Below are 20,892 nucleotides of genomic sequence, written 5' to 3' on the forward strand. Positions count from 1 at the left end.
GAAAACTATAAAATCAAGCTTAGAAGGCGAAGTCGAGTATGACCTATGAGATTAAGAACTAAACATTCCAAGAAGAAAGAGATCTGGGGTTTACTACTACTGTGTTGAGTTTGCAATTTTGTAGACAACAAAAACCAGCCATTTTGGAAGGCTCGAAAGCATCCATATAATGCAAATTCAGAGTAACATTTCTTTTGGGGCTTCAAATTCTTTCAGGGTATTTCTTACACCAGACAAAGAAACACATCATTTGTTTTACATGCTTCCGAAAACATAAAACCCGCATAGCAACCTGATCTTGGAACAAGGGGATTTGCATTGTGGGATAGGCCATTCAACTTACCCAGCAGTTTTTGATCGATCGAAAACACTCGTTCCCATATCAACTGACCTCCAGACTGTCTTTGCATTTGTATCAGAATAGTTTGTCAAACTTTTACTCGATGTGCATGCCAGGGGATTTCATCAGACTATAGTGCATGATCCCGGTGAGTTCCACCCTTCCTGTCGTGAGGAGTTAAATGCAACAACATTAAGAAAATGTCAGATATCACTAATGTCTTTACTTGAGTATGTATTATGAATATCCACAGCAAGTTAATACATACATGAACAACTGGGCCGATATATCTGCCAGTGCGCATATAGATGTCAACTGGAGAGTCAGTTATAGCCTCGAGCCATGCATAATCGTCTTCATTCTCATTCACTACATTTCTTCTTTCAGGAACTGCCAAATTGCAATTTCTGTTAACATGCTGATCAATTCTCTGAACTCATTTATCAAACTAGAAGTTCTTTCTCATAATTGTGTTCCATAACAAATTCAACAGGAAACCTGCAGGCTTTGATACAAGAATAGGTAAATAACCAATTCGACATTTTGTAAGCTTTAATACCAAACTGTTCGCATCTCCTGACTGTGATAGAATCAGCAGGCTTTGATACAAGGATAGGTAAATGAGGTCACTATTTTTTAAAAAAGTTGAATTACTCGAGATTTTTTTTTTGATCTTCTACTTATGTTGATTGTGAGCACTACTAGCATAAATCAGCACAAATAAAGATTATAATAGGCAGCAAAAGTAGTGTATCAAGTGAGATTTATACAAATACAATAAACAAAAAGATCTTATAAATCAGGTCAAAGTTACGCATTCATGGCCATGAGACTCGGCTATTGAGTTTAATATGCGAACAAATGAGAAGATTGGTAATGCTTGCTTACTGAAACTGGAGTATGGGTGATCACGGTAATAGGTACAACAGCGACCAACTTCCTCAGAATATGGCGGAGCCAAGACGTCAAGCACAGCACAAGAAGCCACTGAGGTGAAACAATGTAAGTTGCCACCACTTCTTGGGTATAAAATAGTGGTCGGACAGGGTGCTGTCAGGACAGTGTCCATATGTAACTTTGCCAGTCGCACTGCATTAAAAAGAGTGAATTAAACATTGTGAGAACTGTGAATGACAGCACAAAATGGGCAATTATGCCAATATACTGATTTCCAAGATTTTCCATAAACAAAGAACCAATGTGACATGGGATTTTGGTCCCTAGACTGAACGAGAAAAGTATTGTCACACTAGAGCATGCTGAGAGGTTGGGCCAAAGGCATTAAGGAGAAGGATGAATTTTTGTGAAAGTCATAATTATCTTAATTATGGTGGTTCTAAAATCATATAAATATTGACGAGATGCTAAATTAACATGGTGGAGCAATAACATAAAATTATCATAATTAATTAAATCAAAGTTATATTTTTCATGCATAGAGGAGAATAATGTATCTAGTGTTTTATGATACAATACGAAATGTAAGGATATTCACACATCTATTCCGAAACATACCTCCTGGCAATTTCTCACCGCTCAGTGCCATACACGGCGGCTCTACCCAATCATATGATTTCACATGTAATGAACCATAAAGGACCTTACTTAACACAGTCATTCCAGGATGGTCATGAAGTGGTATAGCTGATGAAGTTGGCAAGCAGAATATACAAATCTGCATCAACACAAAACAAATTAGTATAAGTACACACTAGAAGTGAGCAAGAAAAAAACATATCCAACCTAAATCGAACCAAACCAATCTGAAAATTCTAGTTTTCCTAAGTTATTTTTATAAACTAGCAAAGGGGCTCCAAAAATAACAAATGACTAGTGGATTGATTGTAATTCAACCATATTGTAAAATGACTAAACTTTTACATAATTTTGCTAGAATAAAACCCAAAAATCCAAAAAAAAAAAATCATAAAAAAAAAAACTCACCCAGAAACCTGAAACCCATCCCAACCAAAAATTTCAGGATTTGGTATTATTTATTTATTTTTGATAAATTCAGTTTCGGGGATTTTTTATCATGCACTGAATGAAACATAATCATATCACGTATGCTATGTCAGGTTTTCATCAGATGTCGCATAGTTATTTAAGGCGCAAGGCGCCCAAAAGCGCATAGCTACCATGGAGCCTCAGGCGCATGGCACAAGATGAGACACATGTCTTACTGAAGTAAGGTGCTTTGGATATAAATTTTTATAATTCAAACATATATAGGGAATTTCTATCAAAATATTTCACTAACAAAATTATAATCCATAAAATATTAAACAATAATGTAAATATAAAATTCACTAGCTAATAAATACGTTATGTGCATAATTCAAATAAAAAAACTTCAAATATCTAAATCATCAAAATATTCATCATCTTCCTCAATCATATCATTATAATTATCACTAGATGTTTCAAATTTGTATAGCTGAATTTTTATTGATTTCCTCAAGACCAATTTCTTCTTCCTCTCACAAGGCGCATGCTTAAGGTGCACCTTGCGCCTAGGCTCAGCCAAGCAAGCGCCTTTAATAACTATGGGTAAGTGTGAAGCAAGACATTTGTGATATTAGAACGTTATGGGGGTATTAGTGAGTTGCTGGTTCTCTAGGTTTTCAGCTATAAAAGGGTACTTTTTGTGGGTTGGACATCTTTTGTGGACTACGCTATTTGTGAGGCTAAGGGATTTGTGATGAGATCTATATGGGCTTGGAGAGATTGACTTACACAATGGGGACTAGAATGAAATAGAAAAGCCCTAGTCACCACCTATTTTCTTTGTTTTAATTTCTGTGTGCTCATTCATATGATTTAGCATTTTTCAATTTGGTGTATGAATAAAAGGTCAGTTTATTAGGGTTTCAAAACCAAAAAGGCCAAGCTAGATTCCAAAGTGCAAGAAAATAATCCCCAAGATCAACTCGGTACAAACAAATCTTAAATTTCAGTGGTGTAGATCAGAATTTTTGCACCCTCGCAGATATTAATTAGTAAGAGAAGAAAGAGTGAACTTAAAATCTTCAGTAGGCAACCGAATTCACTGACCAACATTGATGGAGATTGTTGATTTGTGTGAAAAAGGAAGCTTGAGTACTAGATGAACTTCTCTCACATTTCTTTCCAGTCCCTCATCATTCTCAAGGCTCTTAACCTTCAGTGAATGCTTAGGTGGATGGGGAGCACTTGGCTAGCAAAGAACAATTGTAATGTGTTTCTAACAGACATTGGTCAGAGTTGGAGGTCTACCAATGAACTTAGATGTCCTCTTTGCAGGCAGATTAGACCACTTCTATTTGGACTTAACTTTTTGTATATAATTCACCTGTCCATAATGTAACTTAACTTTGCTTACTTTAATTAAAAGGGTGTCAATTTCCCTTCCTTACCCCTCAAAAACAAAATGCCAATGATAGAAGATTGCAGATTTGTGCAAACGCTTCTGTAGATTTTTTTTAAATTTTATTTCCAAGTATGCAGATGTGCAATTAGAGATGAAATTGATTTGGGTTTCTTTGATGGTGTAATCCAACTTTGTTTTAGGTAGACAGTAACACAAAGATTATTCTTCAAACTATCATAAAGTGAAACTCATTTTTTCCCACATCATTGTTGAATTTAACCTCATCAGATCTGTACTCCTTGCCATTTACCAAAAAAAGTAAAAAGAAATTTTATCAACTAAATAATGAATCCATCTGGTATTTTCTGAAATTATGTCAAGTAATCTATCAAAGACTTCGGGGAGCAATATTCACAAAAAGTTAATGCAGGGATGTAACAGAAAAGATGAGAATAATAGATGGATGTGAAGTTAATATAATTAAAAATGACTCAAGAGATATGAAGATTACTTGTAAAGTAAATGGAGAGGGAACATTTATGTAACTAGTATCATGTCATGCAAATCTATGATTGTCTTTTGTGCAAAAAATCAACAATCATGAGCAATATATATTGTTTTATTATACATTTATTTAAAGATTCTCCATCTTCTTGTTGCTATGAAAACAAAGAGCATCAAACAAATGAACAAAATGTTAAAACATAACTAAGCTCAAGTATGAAGAAAAACACAAGTGGTTGCTGAGCTTACTGTAAAACTCTTGCACTCATATATATGCAAGTATGTTATCGGTTGAGCCCATCTAGCTACTCTCATTGAATTATTATGTATGCTTGATCCAAAATACCCAAGTCCTCTCTCATCTTCCAGACCATCAGCTTTGAGGCCAACTTCAGCAGGACTAATTGTGTCTGAACATCACAAGGGAAATGCTTACAAATAATTTGAGGATTCTTTCCATTTAATAACAATAAAAATAGAGAAGCGCATAGGAACAACTGCGACAACTCCACATTCATCTACATCAACTACGAATGATGTTACTTCAACTTGTTTCTACTTATGCCATAATAAAAAATGAGCAGACTTCTCGATTTCTAAGATGATTTTTGGATTAGGGTTACCCCCATTTTTTTTCATTTTCTTCAAAAAAAGGAAGGAACCTTTATCGGAATCACGAGTCAATCGGCCAATGTAAAACAAGGGAAATCCAAACAAATTCAAGCCCGAAAACAGCATCGAGAAATCAAAATGGGAGACCGACGAAGTGGCAAAAGGCAACGCGGAAGACGCAAATCGAAGGCGGGAAGGAAGCGAAAGATACCTAAGAGAGCAGCAATCCTTCGGATGGCGGCGGCGGCGGGAGGAGCGGATGAAGGCGAAAAAGTCTTCCTGCAGAGCTCGTACAGCGCCTGGATCGACGACCCCTTCGCCATTAAATCGCTCTCCTGCAGACTCAACTCAGCTACTTCTCGTTTACACTTCGCAGATCCTGCAGCATTATCATTCCGGATTTTACATAATAAAATTTGTCATTTTCTATATATATATATATATATATAACCCTATAAATAATAAAACAGTATATAATAAAAGAAACCCTTTGTAATTTAATCCATTTTAAAGTTTGTAACCTATAAATTTGCCCTCCTAGTATCGATTGAGTTGATTAGTACGAGACAGACTTATTGAAATAGACATAAATTGAATCTTGATGAAATTGTTGTCCACAACGGGCACAACCTTTGGAAAGGTTATAAAACAACCTTAAATGCAACTTTTGGTTTGCTATAAAAGGTATGGATGTTTCATCTTTTTCTATCACTGTGCAAGCCAACTAAGAGAGTTTTCTCTCTTGGAAAGAAATTGCAAGACTCCCCTTTTCTTTTTCTCAGAATGAGACTTCTCATACGAAAAATCATCCTCGGATCTCCAGAGCGTTTGGAGCAAGAAACTACAAAGAAAACTTTTATAGACTTCCTTCTAATCCTACGAGATTCCGCAACGGACAAAGGTACTCACCTCCATCAAGATCTAACATCGACGAAGCCAAAGCAATGCTCTCCTTATAGTGTGGAGGAACTGAACTTCCTGATTTACTTCCTGATAGATAGTGGGATCAACCGTGTAGGAACCATTGAGATGACAAATTCCATCTTTGCACTAAACTAATCTAAAAATTTAAGATGTTAAAAGTTGGGTGTGAAGTTGCACAATCTCAAATTTATTCTTAAGATGGATGAAAAATTTTCTTAAGTTTTTTTTTTTTTTTTGTAATTTGCAAGATCCAATCGAAGTATTATCTTTTGGAAAAAAAATTAATTTTTTTAAGTGAAAACATATAGTTAAAATATCAAGCAAATATCTACTATACTAACATATTGATATAGTCAATCTTTTCCTTTTATATTTTTCATAATTATTTTAATGTAATACCTTGCAACGATAATACAACAATTTAAAATATTTTTTGATAGAAAATTAAAAAGTATCCTTTATTATCATAATTCCTTTTTTTAAAAAATAATTAATATGAACACCACTTTAAAGCAGTTTTAGTTAAACTAATTCTAAAATTGAAGTAAAACAATTTTAAAGTGATTGATTTTAATTAAAATAGAGAACTATATCAAAACATTATAAGTGAAGTGTTCTTTAAATGATTTGGATTAAAAAATGTTTTTTAAAAATTTCTAATCTATTTTTTAAAAAATAAAAAAAAAAAGAAAAAAGAAAAAGGAAAAGTTTACTAGTACGAAGTAATAAATTCGGATGCACTAAATATGCGGGTCCATACCCGACTCCATCCCTAATTTCAGGATCCAATAAATTTCTGCCTTGCCATTCCCCAACCCTCCTCCTCCTCCTCCTCCTTCCTCTTGCAGGTGCCGTCGTCCTCGTCGTCTTCTCCTCTCGTTTCTTCCTCTTCCTCTTCCTCAGGTGCAGTGAAGTCTTCTCCAGGTTCTCCTCTCCCCTCGCGTCTGGTAAGGTAAAGTCGATCTATTTCTGCACCAGTCCTCGCTTTCGATTTTCTCCCCCTTCTTCCAAAGATTCATAGTTCCTTGATTTCTTGTCGCATTCTTGGGATTTCTCCTGTTTTTATCTTCTTCCGCTGATGAGAGTCCGGTCTTTCCTTGGATCTCTCGTAATTATTAGATTCCTTTTCGTTTCTCCCTTGATATTTTAGGTTTTTTCTCGTCGGCGTGTGTTAAAGGCAGGTTTTTTGGTGGTTGGTAATGGATCAGCCGCCGGGCCACCCCGTCCCTCCTGTGATCGGCGTCGGAGTCCCCTACCCTACCGGCGCTGCTGCCGCTGGTCAGTACCAGGCCTATCAAAACCTGTTCCACCAGCAGCAGCAACAGCAGCAGCAGCAGCTTCAGTTGTTCTGGGCCGATCAGTACCGGGAGATCGAGCAGACCACCGACTTCCGCAATCACAGCCTGCCTCTCGCTAGGATCAAGAAGATCATGAAGGCTGACGAGGACGTGCGCATGATCGCCGCCGAGGCCCCCGTGGTCTTCGCCCGCGCCTGCGAGATGTTCATCCTGGAACTCACTCACCGGTCGTGGGCTCATGCCGAGGAGAACAAGCGCCGGACGTTACAGAAGAACGACATAGCAGCTGCTATCAGTCGCACTGATGTGTTCGACTTCCTCATTGACATCGTGCCAAGGGAGGAAGGGAAGGAAGATGTCGCCCATGCGCTTGGAGCACCGCCTGCTGATGCTCTCCCCTACTACTATGTCCCCAAGTAGCATCATCCTCCGCAATGTGAGACCTTCAATAAATCTAAATCTCTACTGTTTTATCTAAAGGAATTAGTGTGACAATAAGTTAAGACATGAATTTGGTCATCTGAAAACTAGATTCTAGTAAAATTTGCTTGCCATGGCTGCCAATGAGTTGTTTTTTGCTTGAGTTTATAATTGCTTAAAAGTTTTATCTCATTCAATTGCATGTATCTACTGATGTGCTAGCATTTTTGTTCTTGTCCTCAAATTTTAGATGGAAGTTTAGCATTTTACTTCTTGCATTATTCTTTACATTTGTTTGAACTTGATATGTTATGTTGATCTCTCATGCATAATAGAACAAAGTAGTTCTTTCAATCTGATGCAATAGATATTTTACAGTAAATCTAAATCTCTACTGTTTTATCTAAAGGAATTAGTGTGACAATAAGTTAAGACATGAATTTGGTCTTCTGAAAACTAGATTCTAGTAAAATTTGCTTGCCATGGCTGCCAATGAGTTGTTTTTTGCTTGAGTTTATACTTGCTTAAAAGTTGTATCTCATTCAATTGCATGTATCTACTGATGTGCTAGCATTTTTGTTCTTGTCCTCAAATTTTAGATGGAAGTTTAGCATTTTACTTCTTGCATTATTCTTTACATTTGTTTGAACTTGATATGTTATGTTGATCTCTCATGCATAATAGAACAAAGTAGTTCTTTCAATCTGATGCAATAGATACTTTACAGTAAATCTAAATCTCTACTGTTTTATCTAAAGGAATTAGTGTGACAATAAGTTAAGACATGAATTTGGTCATCTGAAAACTAGATTCTAGTAAAATTTGCTTGCCATGGCTGCCAATGAGTTGTTTTTTTGCTTGAGTTTATAATTGCTTAAAAGTTTTATCTCATTCAATCGCATCTATCTACTGATGTGCTAGCATTTGTTGATCTCTCATGCATGATAGAACAAAGTAGTTCTTTCAATCTGATGCAATAGATACTTTACAGTCAAAATATTACAATGAGAGCATTTAATCTTTTGGCAGGATCATCATATTGGAGATGATTGTTTACTTGCAAATGTGTGAGCCTTTTTATCCTTGTGGATCGTCATTATATTTCTGATTTTAATTGTTGTAGTTGATCTAAGTTTTAATTTTCTCTGTAGTGATTAAAATGATAAATTTGTTGATAAAACAAGATTTAGGGAACATAATTCATGGCAAAGGGTTTGAGCATGATCATATCTCGAGATGTTTTCAAGGATGCTCTTCTTTTTTCCTTTTTATTGCTCTAGTTTTGTTCTCTTGCCTTTAAATTGCATGCGATACTCATGAACTAAGGTTGAAAGTCTCATTAATTTCCTCTAGTTAAATTGCATGATCTTCTGAGGCAAAATATATATCACGTATTATATCTTTTGATGAAAATATATATATATATATTCAATTGTTAGTTTAAATCGGCGGTTCATTGTTATTTATTTTTTTAAAAATATTTTATTTTGGATTTTTCAACACTAACAGTTTGTTTGGGAGGAGGTGAGGGAAGGAAGAGAAGGGTAAGTTTTCCTTTTGCATGCCAATGAGTTGACATAATTTCTTACATTCTAAATCGGGGTGTAAGAAAGGGGAAGAAAAACTTATAAAGCATTTATTCCAATTATATCATTATATTAAAATATTAATTATTAAAAAAACTCATCTATTAAATTTTTACACCGTCACTCCTCATCACATAACGCAACCGTCATAGGATCTCATCGCTCGCATTCTTCGACGTCGACCTTCATCGTAAATTTCTCCGATAAAATTCAATAAAATATATTTTTATAAAAATATATGTAAAAATATTGATTTATTCTTTATCGTATCAAAATATACAGATTTTGTATTTCACATATTTATTATATATTTTTAAAATTTTTTTATTTATTTAAGATTAATTTTTGTTGGTCTCATTAGTTATATATATTTTTTCACATATAAATTTATTTTAAAAGTAAGAATATTTTTGTAATTTTATATATTTAACCTTCATTTCCTTTCCTTTCTTCCCAAACAAAATAATACATGTTACGTTAATGAATCTTCCTTTTCTCCCAAATAAGATGAATATAAATATTTCCTTTCCTTTCTTTCCCCTCCCTTTCCCTTCCGTTAATGAATCTTCTTTCACACCATCCAAACAGGCCATAAGCCTTTTATTTAATAATATTTTAATATATTTATGGTGTAATTTAATATAAATTAATTAATTAATATTAAAATTTTTAATATGAGACTATTTGACATTTTTATTGAAGTTAATTTTTCAACGCTCATTAAATTTATTAATTCATTTAAATCTTTATTTATTTGTTTTATTTTATTTTTTATTCATTTAATATTAAATTTATAGAGTCAAAGGACGGATCCAGACACACTTGCTGTTTCAACGCTCATTAGACCTTGACACGTGCAGGACTAATTGGTAAAAAGGAATATATGATTCATTTAGGACCCTAAGCCCTAAATTCTTAAAATATAAAAAAACATATAATTCATTTAGAACTTAATATTTAAATGAATATAGAAATCATACATATTTAAAAATGAAAAAATATTTCCCATATATTTTTTTAAAAAGTATATATACAATGAAATTTGGGGAGAAAATAGAAATCTATTAAATAGGTGTCAAGTTGACTTGATCGATCACTTTGACATGAAATGGATCATATCAAGCAAGGTATATCTTTGAAAGGGTTGTATTATATTTGATTCGACATTATCAAAGGATTTACAGCAATTATCAATTTAGGACAATGACACGTATGTGACCTAGGAGTCGACACGATATTAAACATGTTACATCTTGCCAGCCAAGCTAGTTGCTTGATGATGATAACGACTTGGTGGCATGTTTATTATGTGACAGAGAATTTAATCCCACATCGAAAAGTAGCAGATGAAACAAGCAAGTAGAGGTGTTTAAGTAAGAGGTCTCGTCCAACCTTAATCCAAAGTTACCTTGATGGGTCTACGGATGATCAACAAGGTTCGTGGCTTAAATCATCAACTTATGGATGCGTCACTCGCTTCTCAACACCAAGATGGAGCAAAATTGAGCTCGCTTCTCAACACTAAGATGGAGCAAAATTGAGCGAGGGGAGAACTGTGAAGCTGGTTGAGCCTGCAAACACCACCGTAAACATCACAATCATGAGAAGGAAAATCAAGGGGTGCTTTGGCCGATGTTTAAATCAACGAAGGAAGAGAGGAGAAAAACAACAAGAGTCAGTGATTTATGAGTGCGTACCTCACCTTGAAGAGAGAACTTTCCTATATATGCGAGAGAGATGTCACATCTCATCCTAATTAAGGAGAATGTTCCATTAGTGATCAGGGTGGAAGAATGGAGTGGTCAGAAGAAAAGTCTCATCATTGACATGCAATTGAAGGGTCATTTCGCACGTATATGTCAAAGTAGGGATCATGATTAATGGCAGGGACATGTTAGGAGAAATGATGACCTCTGTATAATGGAAAGAGTGATATTCAATAGAACAAGACACCAAGAGTGGAAAGTTGGCTGAATTAAGTTTGAGCCGGATCCGCGTAGGGATGGGGCAACTAAGCTGATTGAGAGAAGTCGGATCCTCACGAGGATTCAGCTCGGATCTAGGAGTCTGTCTCCATGAGGATTTGGCTCGGATCTAGAAGTCTATCTCCACGAGGATTCGACTCGGATCTAAGAGTCAATCCTCATGGGGAGTCAGCTCGGTCCTCCAAAAGTTAAACCGAGTTCGAGAATACAAGAATTTAGAGGTTGAAATCGCAGCTCAAGGACTGACTCAGGTTATCCGTCGAGTCGGCTGCTCGGGGCCGACACGAGGGTCGGGTCCGGTAGGATGCCAAATCCTAAATTTCCCAATCGGTCTATTCCTCACGGCCGTAACAATCAACAACCTCCATTGCACGCTAGAGGTGCGTTGATGAGCTCCTAGATTTTCTAGGTATGAAGTTTCAAGACACGACAAATCTAAGTAGCAGTTCATTTTATAGAAAACCAATAATAGTAAAAATTTATTTATATACTAGCGACGAACCATCTTCAGTTTCTTGGTAGTTGCATTTGCATGTAATTCACACTTCAACAACTTACCAGCAATGATTTTTATGTAACCGCAATCGGTAGATAGAACCTTTTATTTTCTAAGAATGTGATAGCATCCAAAGCACAAATCATACCTGAAAAAGATATACAAAGTAATTTGAGTTGTTATGAACTCAGTGGACGATGACTGAAATGAAGAGTGTTTGTTTACTTACTAAATGGATCATGCGCGATTTGTACGCCGGCCGACCTGCAGGGCAAGCTCTGTATCTATCTTCAGTGAGATATCAAGTGCTTTCACAGAATGCGTCAATGCTCCACTGCAAAATGATCAACACAGCCAGGTTATCCCTTGGTGCATTTAACATTAATACTTCTCTTCTGAACATTTTTGTCGAACCACATCTTTAAGAAATAGGTTCTACATATCTTTGTTGAACAAGTAACTGAACATGCAGGAGGAATTGTTGTAGAATTTCAAGAAACTGAACATGCAGCATCTAATGAAAATTTGATAGACTACTTTCACTAATACATGCTTTTGCATAAGTGGGTAACAAGAGGTCAGAGATTTCAGAGGGAATGCCGCAAGATAACTAACCCCTTTTTAAATTTTAGTACCTTATTCTATTATTGATGAAAAATATTTGTAGAAACTAGAGTTGGAAAGAGTGACATCAATTTTAGAATTCAAACAGTCATTCTAATAGTGTCATATCAACAGAGATGTGCTTTACCTGGAAATATAGGTTACTCCAGTTTCCCCAATTTTCTTTACTGTTTCAATGGTAACATTTCCAGATGCCTGTCATCAATAAATTATTGTTAACTTCAAATGAGTTAAATGCAGGTCCAACTAAACTCAATACAAATAGAGAAAATGGTTTGCTGTAGTTGCCAAGTTAGTTGCAGAAAACAATAATTGCTTATGCGTCAAGTGAATTCACACAAAAGTCAAAAATGTCCAGTAATAGCTCAATTTGGATGAGAAATGTATGAGCTTTCAAGAAATTCAATCAGGGCAAAAGAGTCACCTTACCAAGCAATTACCTCAGTCTCAAATCTACCATTAACCAACTGAACTGCATCCCTCAACATTGAGACATCCACATCTCCGTTTGGAAGAGGAACCACCATATTATCCAGCATAATCCGAGTCAAAGATGTTCTATTCTGACTAGAATATTCCAACAACTCTTCCAACTCTTCCAAGGTCCTTGTCTCCACCTGTTTCAACATCCACTATTATGGTAGATAACAATAACAATCAACTCCAAATCTTAAAGAGATCCTTAAATCATATACTCATTGAATCAAAGTATTTCATTATACTATCTTTCTTTCAATTAAAGTCCATGTGATACATATTTTGTGTGATTTTAGAAGTTAGATATGCCTGGTCACATAAGTAGGTTGACTCCCAAATAAGCATAGTGTAGCACAATACTTGCTATTGAGTGAACATCAAGCATTCTGAGATGTTCGACTATACTACGAGTGCTAAAACACATGACACACAAATGATAACACCATTTAAGTTTCCAAATAATTTACCGGTTCTAGTTATTAAATGAGGTGTCATACAGACTGTACCTCGACGGGCATTTGGAGATTGCTTTGCTGTAAGAATTCATCCACTGATTTCAATGCATTTGTAACACCACCAGCTATCGATATATGATTATCTTTTATCATTACCATATCAAACAAACCAAGCCTATGGTTTTTCCCTCCTCCAATCAGTACCTGTTATAAAAAAAATTGTCATCTTATAAGCATTAACGAATCATCAAACCATCAGAAAAAGACTGTTAAAAAGGAGAAATAACAATTACCCCCCATTTATCCACCAAACGTAGCCCAGGAGCAGTTTTCCTAGTCTCTAAGATGCAAGAAGGGTGTGCAGCATCTGCCATGGCCTGTGGGAAGAACCAATTTATCAGATAATACAGAGACATGGCCAAATGATCAAGAAACTCTCAAAGTGGGATCCATTTAAAGGGACAGTTTATTCTAACTTGTGACAAAGGAACAAAGGTTAGTGAAATAAAGTATCTATATATATAATGCAATATGATGTATGATTGAACGACAAGTCAGGTCGTAAATTGAAATGGGAAGCCAATAATTATAAATGACTTTTGGAAGATAACCCTCATCAGATGTGAATAGAATTTAGTGGAAGCATGTCATGTATAGTTATCATTGAATTAAACTATGATTTTGTTCCATTGGTAATGGAGATCCATAGTGCTTAAATTCCCACATGAATTGTGACAGTCTAAGTATCAACCCTTCTGTCTAATTAGTTTCAAAATAAATGCAAAATGGAACAATGTAATCTACTAAGAGACAAGTTCACAAATATTTCAAATACTGTTGTTCCCCAGTTTGGTCCATTTGATAATTATGTAAAAGAAGGGGGAAAAAATCAAGAATGTGGAATGATAAGTTTCCAAAGATTAATAAACAATATTCTATATTAGTATTATCTCCTTTATTTCATTTTTTCAAGGCTTCCCTTAGAGATCATTCATGTCAGCATACTGATAACTTTCCCCATATTGATATACGTCAGAAATCCAATGGGTGTCCATATCAAATACATGCTAATTATCAACTTAATGAGTGCAAAAGATGCTGAAGAAGAAACTATCAAACTAGTTCACAACAATTCAATTAACCGTCTAACCAAAGTAGTTAAATGGCCAGCAGAATCTTGTACACAGAAATAGTCAAGCGCAACAGCGCAAGAAGGATAAAGGAATTTGCAACAGTGAAAAAAAAAATCTGAATGGGTTCTTCCCAAAAATCAGAGAATGTATCATGAGAAAAGGGACCTTAACAAGTTGACCTAGCAACCAATATGCTGTAAGAACTTGGTGTAGTTCGGTAACATGGCTAGATACAATTTACAAGAGAAGGTGGTTCCTATCTTATTGGTGATCAATATAACTTTTTTGTTTAGAAACTGTTCACGTCCATTCAAACAAAAATAAACTACCTAGAGTTTATAACCTTATTGTATCGCTTATGCTAAAGTTATACATAATAACTTGGGCAAATGGGAGAATTGCCATATTAACTCAGTAAGCCCAGCCACCATCTAAATACTTAGTAACCCCTTCACTCTCATTTGAAACTAAACTGGGGCATCACAATCAACCTAGCTTAAGACTTGATGTCCTCATCTAAATCTCAAGTCACTAGTTTGTCGCATATGAGACCCAACTGACAGCAATTTCACCATCACAAGCAGATCTTATAATGACTAGCCTAAGGTCTGCTCTATACCAATTTAACTTTTCTAAAAGGGCAGCCTGGTGCACGAAGCTCCCGCCAATGCTAGGTCCCAAGGAATGGTCTATTGTACACAACCTTACCCTGCTTTACAAGAAGCTATTTCTGAGACTCAAACCCGTGACCTCTAAGTCACAAGACAATAACTTTACCGTTGCACCAATTTAACTTTTCTACGTGAAAAAATTGACAATGAATTTGAATGCCCAATAACTAGCCCGAAAAGAGCACAAATCCATGTTAATTAACTATTTAAGCTTTATAACCCCCTCACCAACCCACAGCTTTTCATGTGATATGAGACTAAATAGACATGCATACGAGACTAAAACCTTTTATAGACATGCATAACAACATCACTCAACCAATATGTAAATTGAACAAAGTATGTATTGACGGCTGAATTTGTTCTACCTTGGTAAGCGTAGCTATTCCACTCATTCTTTGCATGAAATTAAGGACAACCCTCTCAGCCACTATTATGCTATGTGCATTTCCTTCAATTGAAGAACAAAAGAGAAACAATCACTAATCACTTCCAAATAATAGAAAATTTGCACAATAAGCTCATGTTTTGTATCCTATGAGCAAAGTATAACTTATAGTTTTACCGTATACTTTTCCAAACTGCATGCCTTTGCGTATAAGGTCGCCATCCTTTACAGACCATTCAACCTATCAAGTCAAGCATATAAATTATTCTGATTGAAATGATAGTCATGTAGTTCTAAAAATTACAGTCCTACTTTCTTACCTTCAAGAAATTATCAACCTCATTAAATATCATTTCTGCAAGAGCAATTCCAGCAACGACCCCATCTTCCTTTGCAATGAAGTGAGCTTCTGCTTTCATGTCCTTTGGAATAATGGCCAAGCAAGTCACATCTCCTGTACAAACAAAGAGAACAGATAAGTACCATACAGCATGCTCATCCTGTGCTGCTACAATTTACCAAGGATACCGAATTCTTGAAACATAAAGTATCCAAACACAACTGAGAATCTATACCTTGATATAGGAGTTGAGCATGATATTACATTCAGCACAAGTTTCATTAGATTAACATTAAAAGAGTTTATCTTGCCTAAACTACGAATTGAAAGCTACCTTCTTTCCCATATTTCCAATTTTGAGAAATTTATTGGTCATAGTTTGACTACATTCCAATACCATCCTTGAGGACTAGAATTACACTAATCCTTCACTTAGTCAAAATAGATATATAATACATCATGTGGGGATTTGACAATGAATCAAATGATTATTTAGAACTCATTACTATTTATTTTATTTAGACATGGAGTAGATGAGAGTTTAGTATTTGAAGTAGAGATACTGGATTGTGCATATATTTATGTATGCAATATACAAACAGATACATTGAACTATAGATTCATATTTGGGATGCTTCTAAAGATAGTGTATCATCTCTAGAACAATTAGAAGATTTTTAAAAGAAATATGAGTTTCTACTTCTCTCTATTGGATTGTGCATATATTTATGTATGCAATATACAAACAGATACATTGAAATATAGATTCATATTTGGGATGCTTCTAAAGATAGTGTATCATCGCTAGAACAATTAGAAGATTTTTAAAAGAAATATGAGTTTCTACTTCTGGTAACAACACACATCTGCTTATGAGGGACAAATAAAAGATTTCTAAGAAGAAATATTTGAATATAGATCTCATTGGCCTTAGAAGTATCATATAAAACCACATTAATCAATCACTTTTTCAAGAAATATGAGACATCTGAAATCTAGAAGAAATCTATTTATGATAAGAAAAAGAAAGGGGTGAATGGAGATTTAATTGTAGAGAATAAAATCCTAGGCCACAAATAGTGATTTACTTGAATGATGAAGAAAGTAAATGGTTTAGTTCTTTGATATTTTGTTATTCAGACTGCCATATTTACCCTTCTTAAATTCACTTTCAATATTAAACCAGTAGAAGTTTGCATCAAATGAGGTTTCCGGTTATAATATACGACTAAGCAGCAAGACTCATACTGCATGTTACAAGCTCACAGTGCCATAAAACTGAATGTTAGCATCATGATGAGGGTTTCAAGTACAAGCCAGTAAACAAAATATGTCCTCATGAGGAACTTAGCAATGTTTATTGCATTTAAAGTTAGTACTTAATCAAATAGTTTTCGAACCATTTAGCTTAAAGTTCCAAGTCCACATGACCATTAGTTCTCTAGAAGTTAATGAATCAACAACAATATGGGAGTTGCACAAATCTCAAATGTGGGCATGCATACCCACAAGTTCATGCGATTGAAAAGCAATTGTCTAATATCCCTTGTTCCAACTAGCTACTTGATCAACTTGGTCATGGTTTATTCGGATGGCAGGAAAGAAACAACCTGCAAATGCAACTTATACACAACTAACACAATGAACTTTCAACAACCTACTATCTAATAAACAGATGAAGAAGCGGGGGCATGTATGTATTAAGTAGTTTAGATTTACCTTTCTTTTTTCTACCCTTAGTGGCCTTTTCTTAATAGTATGTACTCTACCTTATTAAACCAATGTCTCCCCAATGTTTTCCACTTCAACAGAAATTCACAAGCTCATGAATCCAAATACATTTAGCAAAAACTGATTACCTTACCATGATCCATCAGATACAAGAAAAACAGTAATGATGCCTAATGCATTCAAGATTCAATTTTTTTTTATAGAAATTATCATATCATATTATATAAATAGGAAACGACGAAGAAAAAAACAGTTAAGACTTATCGCAGATCAAGGTTTGAATTTGAAGCTGCCAGAGAACACCAACATGAAACATCAAAATTCTGCTAGGAGATTAAAGGAGTACGTATCTATAGAACCAGTACAAGAAGGTAGACAGACAACCTCGATCTCCAGCGTCTTCTGAGAGAGCGAGGGCGATGACGGCCTTGAGATCGTAGGTGGGGTGGGAAGGCGGCTCCACTGCCATCGACTCGACGGCTACTGCAACACTCCTTCCGACGTCCTCCGCAGAAACCGACAAGATCGGACTCGAGGGGCGAAGAGATGGGCGGACGAACCGAGACGAGGATCGGAGAAGGGGCGGGAGGAGGGACGAGGGGGACCAGATGTTGGCTGCGACGATGGACGTATACCGCAGAGATCGAAGAGGCGAGAAGGGTAAGGAGAGGGCTGGCATCGCCGCCGGCGGGAGTGCGATGACTGGACACGGCAGTGACGATGGATGCCAGTGGGAGGAGGAAGAAAAAGACTCGTCGCTTCGAAATTTTTCAGACCGCCCCTTCCCTAATATTTTATATTTTTAAAATACTCCTCAAACTTTATGAAATTTCAAAAGACCCCAAAGTATATTAATGTTTATGTTTGAGATAATTATCCTTTAAATTTAAATATTATGTAAAGTGCTTAAATTGAAGGGATTGAGTTCAATTAACTTCCGTATTTTAGTAAAAAGTAAAAAAAAGTAATCGTCGTAATAGATAAATTAAAAAATTATAGTTAATCATTAAAAAAATATTATCTCATCTTTATCAAAATTTGATCCTTATCCATTTTAGAATTCAATTAACACACATTATTTTTATTAATTGTTAATCTCTGTTTATTTAAATTTTTACTCCCCTTCTCATTGTTTAAAAAATTCCTACCGTCGCGGAGAGGGAGGAGGAAGAGGGCGAGAGATCCATAGGGTTGGTATTTATAGGTCAGGTGAGTTCAGTTCGGGAAGTCAAGGTCCAGTCTAAGAGGCTAACATGCCAGTCGGAAGGTTGACTTGGCCTCGTGCCCTGACTTAGCGACGCCCAAGGTGTGGGTCAAGTTGGGATCCAAAATCTGACCTCTTTCAAAACTTGAGTCCTCGATCGAGCAGTGATGTAGCTCTGTTTGGGATGACAAACCCGATTCCGAGCTTCGAGTTTGGGGCTTCACTCAACCATACTCCGACTCAAACCTTATGCCCCAGTATCCTATCTCACACCCAACCGACTTTACCTCACTCCCTCGATCGATTGTACCACCATTACAGAACAGAAGTAATCATGATTATGACTAATCTATCTCTACTCATGTGACATAATGAGTGCATTATAATGACTAATGACATGATTTATCACTATTATATCGATGGGACATCTTTTTTGTTCAGATGGGACATACCTTCTGACAAGATTTTTGAAATAAGTATTTTCCTTAATTATAGAAAAGATAAATTTTCTTCTCATTTTCTCACCTTCGTCTATATAACCTCCATGTTTTACAAATACATGTTTGTGTGAATACATCAACTTTTCTATTAAATCCTTTCACTTTTCTTTCTCTAGAAATTGACTTGAGCGTCGAAGTGGTCAAACTAGAACACCCTTAACCTTCTTCTCATTATTCTTGTGTTTGCAGGATCGTGGAGTCCGTTGTCTCCTCCATTGTCACGAAATGAACCCTGATGCTGAGTAGATGATGACGTGTCCGGAAGACAGTCTCAATAGGTACAGTTGGCAATGCCGCGTTGGCTGCTCACCTTCCCTCGTACTCGCCGCTGCTCGATCATCGCCTTTCTATGGGGATTCAATCCCTCTTGAATGGATTTGTCTCGCTTCTTTGGTCTCGCAAGCATCTCGGTTTCCCGGAGGACGGAGGCCGCCATGGAACCTCAAAAGATGGTTTTGTTTTGTTTTTGTTGACATTGTCGCAATTGTCAGTATGCTTCTCGTTGCTTGAAGCATTGCCAACGTTCTGCAAATCAGCGCTTTCTAAAAATTTGTTCTTGAATGCCCAATTCTGATTTCTTTCCTTCATTAAGGGTATGTTGCTGTTTGGATCGTTGAATTCTTTCTTCAGAGTTAGCTTCCAAGAAAGAGCTCTCAAGTACATCCATGCAGGTCAAAGGCCACCACCAATTCAGACTGCAAACTGAAAGTTTGTGATTTCGGTCTTGCCAGAGTAGCATTCAATGATGCTCCATCAGCTATACTTTGGACTGTATGTGCTCTCTTCTTGTAATCAAGCATTCTCAGTCACAATGTGGTTGAAATAGTTGCTTAATTTTGATGTTGCTAACCTGTCTTTTTCCCTCCCATAGGACTATGTGAATTATGTGGCTCCTTTTTTTTTCTACAGTAAGATGGTTTGTAGTTTCTGGTCCTGCAGTTGTTATCTATAAAACACTGATGTAGAGTAGTCCTTGTATGGAGTGCTGTATTGCTGCATTTCATTGGTAATGTTGGTTTGTTCATATTATTTATTCCATGGCATCTAAATCAGTGAAAATCCTTAAGAAGATTAGATTTAGAAACTCAATCTTATTAGTAGTAGCTTCCAATTGTCACCAGCATTTCAGGGTGCACAAGCTTATGTTCAGAAATTTATATAACTAAAGACTATTTCTGGATAGTATTTGTATGAATCATCAATCTAACAGCAGGCTGGATCAATCAAACAATGTGGCTTCAGAAATACAACTTGTGAATAAGTACATTGCTAATCTAGTTTTGGCATGTACTTTCTGTCCTTTCACCTGCATGGATAAGCTTTAGGTTGGCTCCATTGTAATCCAGGTTTAGCTATTGAATGTATGTGGGATTATTGTAAGAGTGGTTCAAAATCATGTTAAACTATATATATGATAATATTATAGTTTGCCGTATGATTATAAATACTAGAAAATGAATTAAAAATACAAAAAATGGAACTTAGTATGATTATAAATACTAGAAAATGAATTAAAAATAGTAAAAATGGAACTTAGAGCCGCAAAGGACTCATGAAACGGATCCCTTTCCATCAAAATGGACTTAATATTTTTAAAAATATTAAAAATTTAATTATAGAAATTGGCAAGGGCCGCGCAGGCGCGAATCCCCCTCTATCACAAATTATGACGTCCACTCTCCCACTTGGGGAGATGGTACACCAACGCACCTCCAGCGTGCAATGGAGGCCGTTGATCTAGGCCACGGACCTTGATGATCGCCCGTCGACCCCGTCCAGGTAAGTATGGTCTAATGTCGGACGAGGCCTCTCTCTTAAGCACCTCTGCTCGCTGGTTCCCTCCACAACTTACAGA

The 20,892-nt window shown here is 35.9% G+C and overlaps 3 protein-coding genes and 1 non-coding gene across 7 annotated transcripts; 1 reads left to right on the top strand and 3 right to left on the bottom strand.

Moving 5' to 3' along the window:
• Positions 1-141: 141 nt before the first annotated feature.
• LOC141821993 (plant cysteine oxidase 3) lies at positions 142-5,191 on the bottom strand. The gene is made up of 6 exons (XM_074709395.1): positions 5,017-5,191; positions 4,443-4,603; positions 1,856-2,015; positions 1,229-1,429; positions 609-730; positions 142-504 (listed from the first exon to the last, which is right to left on the bottom strand). The coding sequence occupies exons 1-6, from the start codon at positions 5,126-5,128 to the stop codon at positions 466-468; spliced, it is 795 nt and encodes a 264-aa protein (XP_074565496.1). The 5' UTR covers positions 5,129-5,191; the 3' UTR covers positions 142-465.
• A 1,347-nt stretch (positions 5,192-6,538) lies between these two features.
• Positions 6,539-7,591, top strand: LOC141821161 (nuclear transcription factor Y subunit C-3-like). 3 transcript variants are annotated; one of them, XM_074708543.1, is made up of 2 exons: positions 6,539-6,681; positions 6,880-7,591. In XM_074708543.1, exon 2 carries the CDS (start codon positions 6,929-6,931, stop codon positions 7,445-7,447), a length of 519 nt encoding a protein of 172 aa, XP_074564644.1. In that variant the 5' UTR covers positions 6,539-6,681; positions 6,880-6,928; the 3' UTR covers positions 7,448-7,591. The 3 variants fall into 3 exon arrangements, with proteins under 3 accessions (XP_074564644.1, XP_074564643.1, XP_074564645.1); XM_074708542.1 differs by having other exon boundaries at positions 6,907-7,591; XM_074708544.1 differs by having other exon boundaries at positions 6,911-7,591.
• Positions 7,592-11,484: 3,893 nt separating this feature from the next.
• LOC141821264 (quinolinate phosphoribosyltransferase [decarboxylating] 1a) lies at positions 11,485-18,035 on the bottom strand. Of its 2 annotated transcripts, none has more exons than XM_074708672.1 (10): positions 17,718-18,035; positions 15,583-15,716; positions 15,440-15,503; positions 15,243-15,325; positions 13,364-13,447; positions 13,122-13,274; positions 12,579-12,755; positions 12,266-12,333; positions 11,744-11,848; positions 11,485-11,662 (listed from the first exon to the last, which is right to left on the bottom strand). In XM_074708672.1, exons 1-9 carry the CDS (start codon positions 18,010-18,012, stop codon positions 11,752-11,754), a joined length of 1,155 nt encoding a protein of 384 aa, XP_074564773.1. In that variant the 5' UTR covers positions 18,013-18,035; the 3' UTR covers positions 11,485-11,662; positions 11,744-11,751. The 2 variants fall into 2 exon arrangements, with proteins under 2 accessions (XP_074564773.1, XP_074564774.1); XM_074708673.1 differs by having other exon boundaries at positions 11,485-11,638; positions 11,741-11,848.
• Positions 18,036-20,663: 2,628 nt separating this feature from the next.
• LOC141822586 (U1 spliceosomal RNA) lies at positions 20,664-20,824 on the bottom strand. The gene has a single exon (XR_012601314.1). It is a non-coding gene; the product is annotated as a U1 spliceosomal RNA (small nuclear RNA).
• Between the last annotated feature and the right edge of the window lie 68 nt (positions 20,825-20,892).

This window comes from Curcuma longa, chromosome 2 (assembly GCF_044706935.1).
Source record: "Curcuma longa cultivar G26 ecotype Majalengka, Jawa Barat chromosome 2, ITB_CL_G26_1.1, whole genome shotgun sequence".
Classification (NCBI taxonomy): Eukaryota; Viridiplantae; Streptophyta; class Magnoliopsida; order Zingiberales; family Zingiberaceae; genus Curcuma; species Curcuma longa.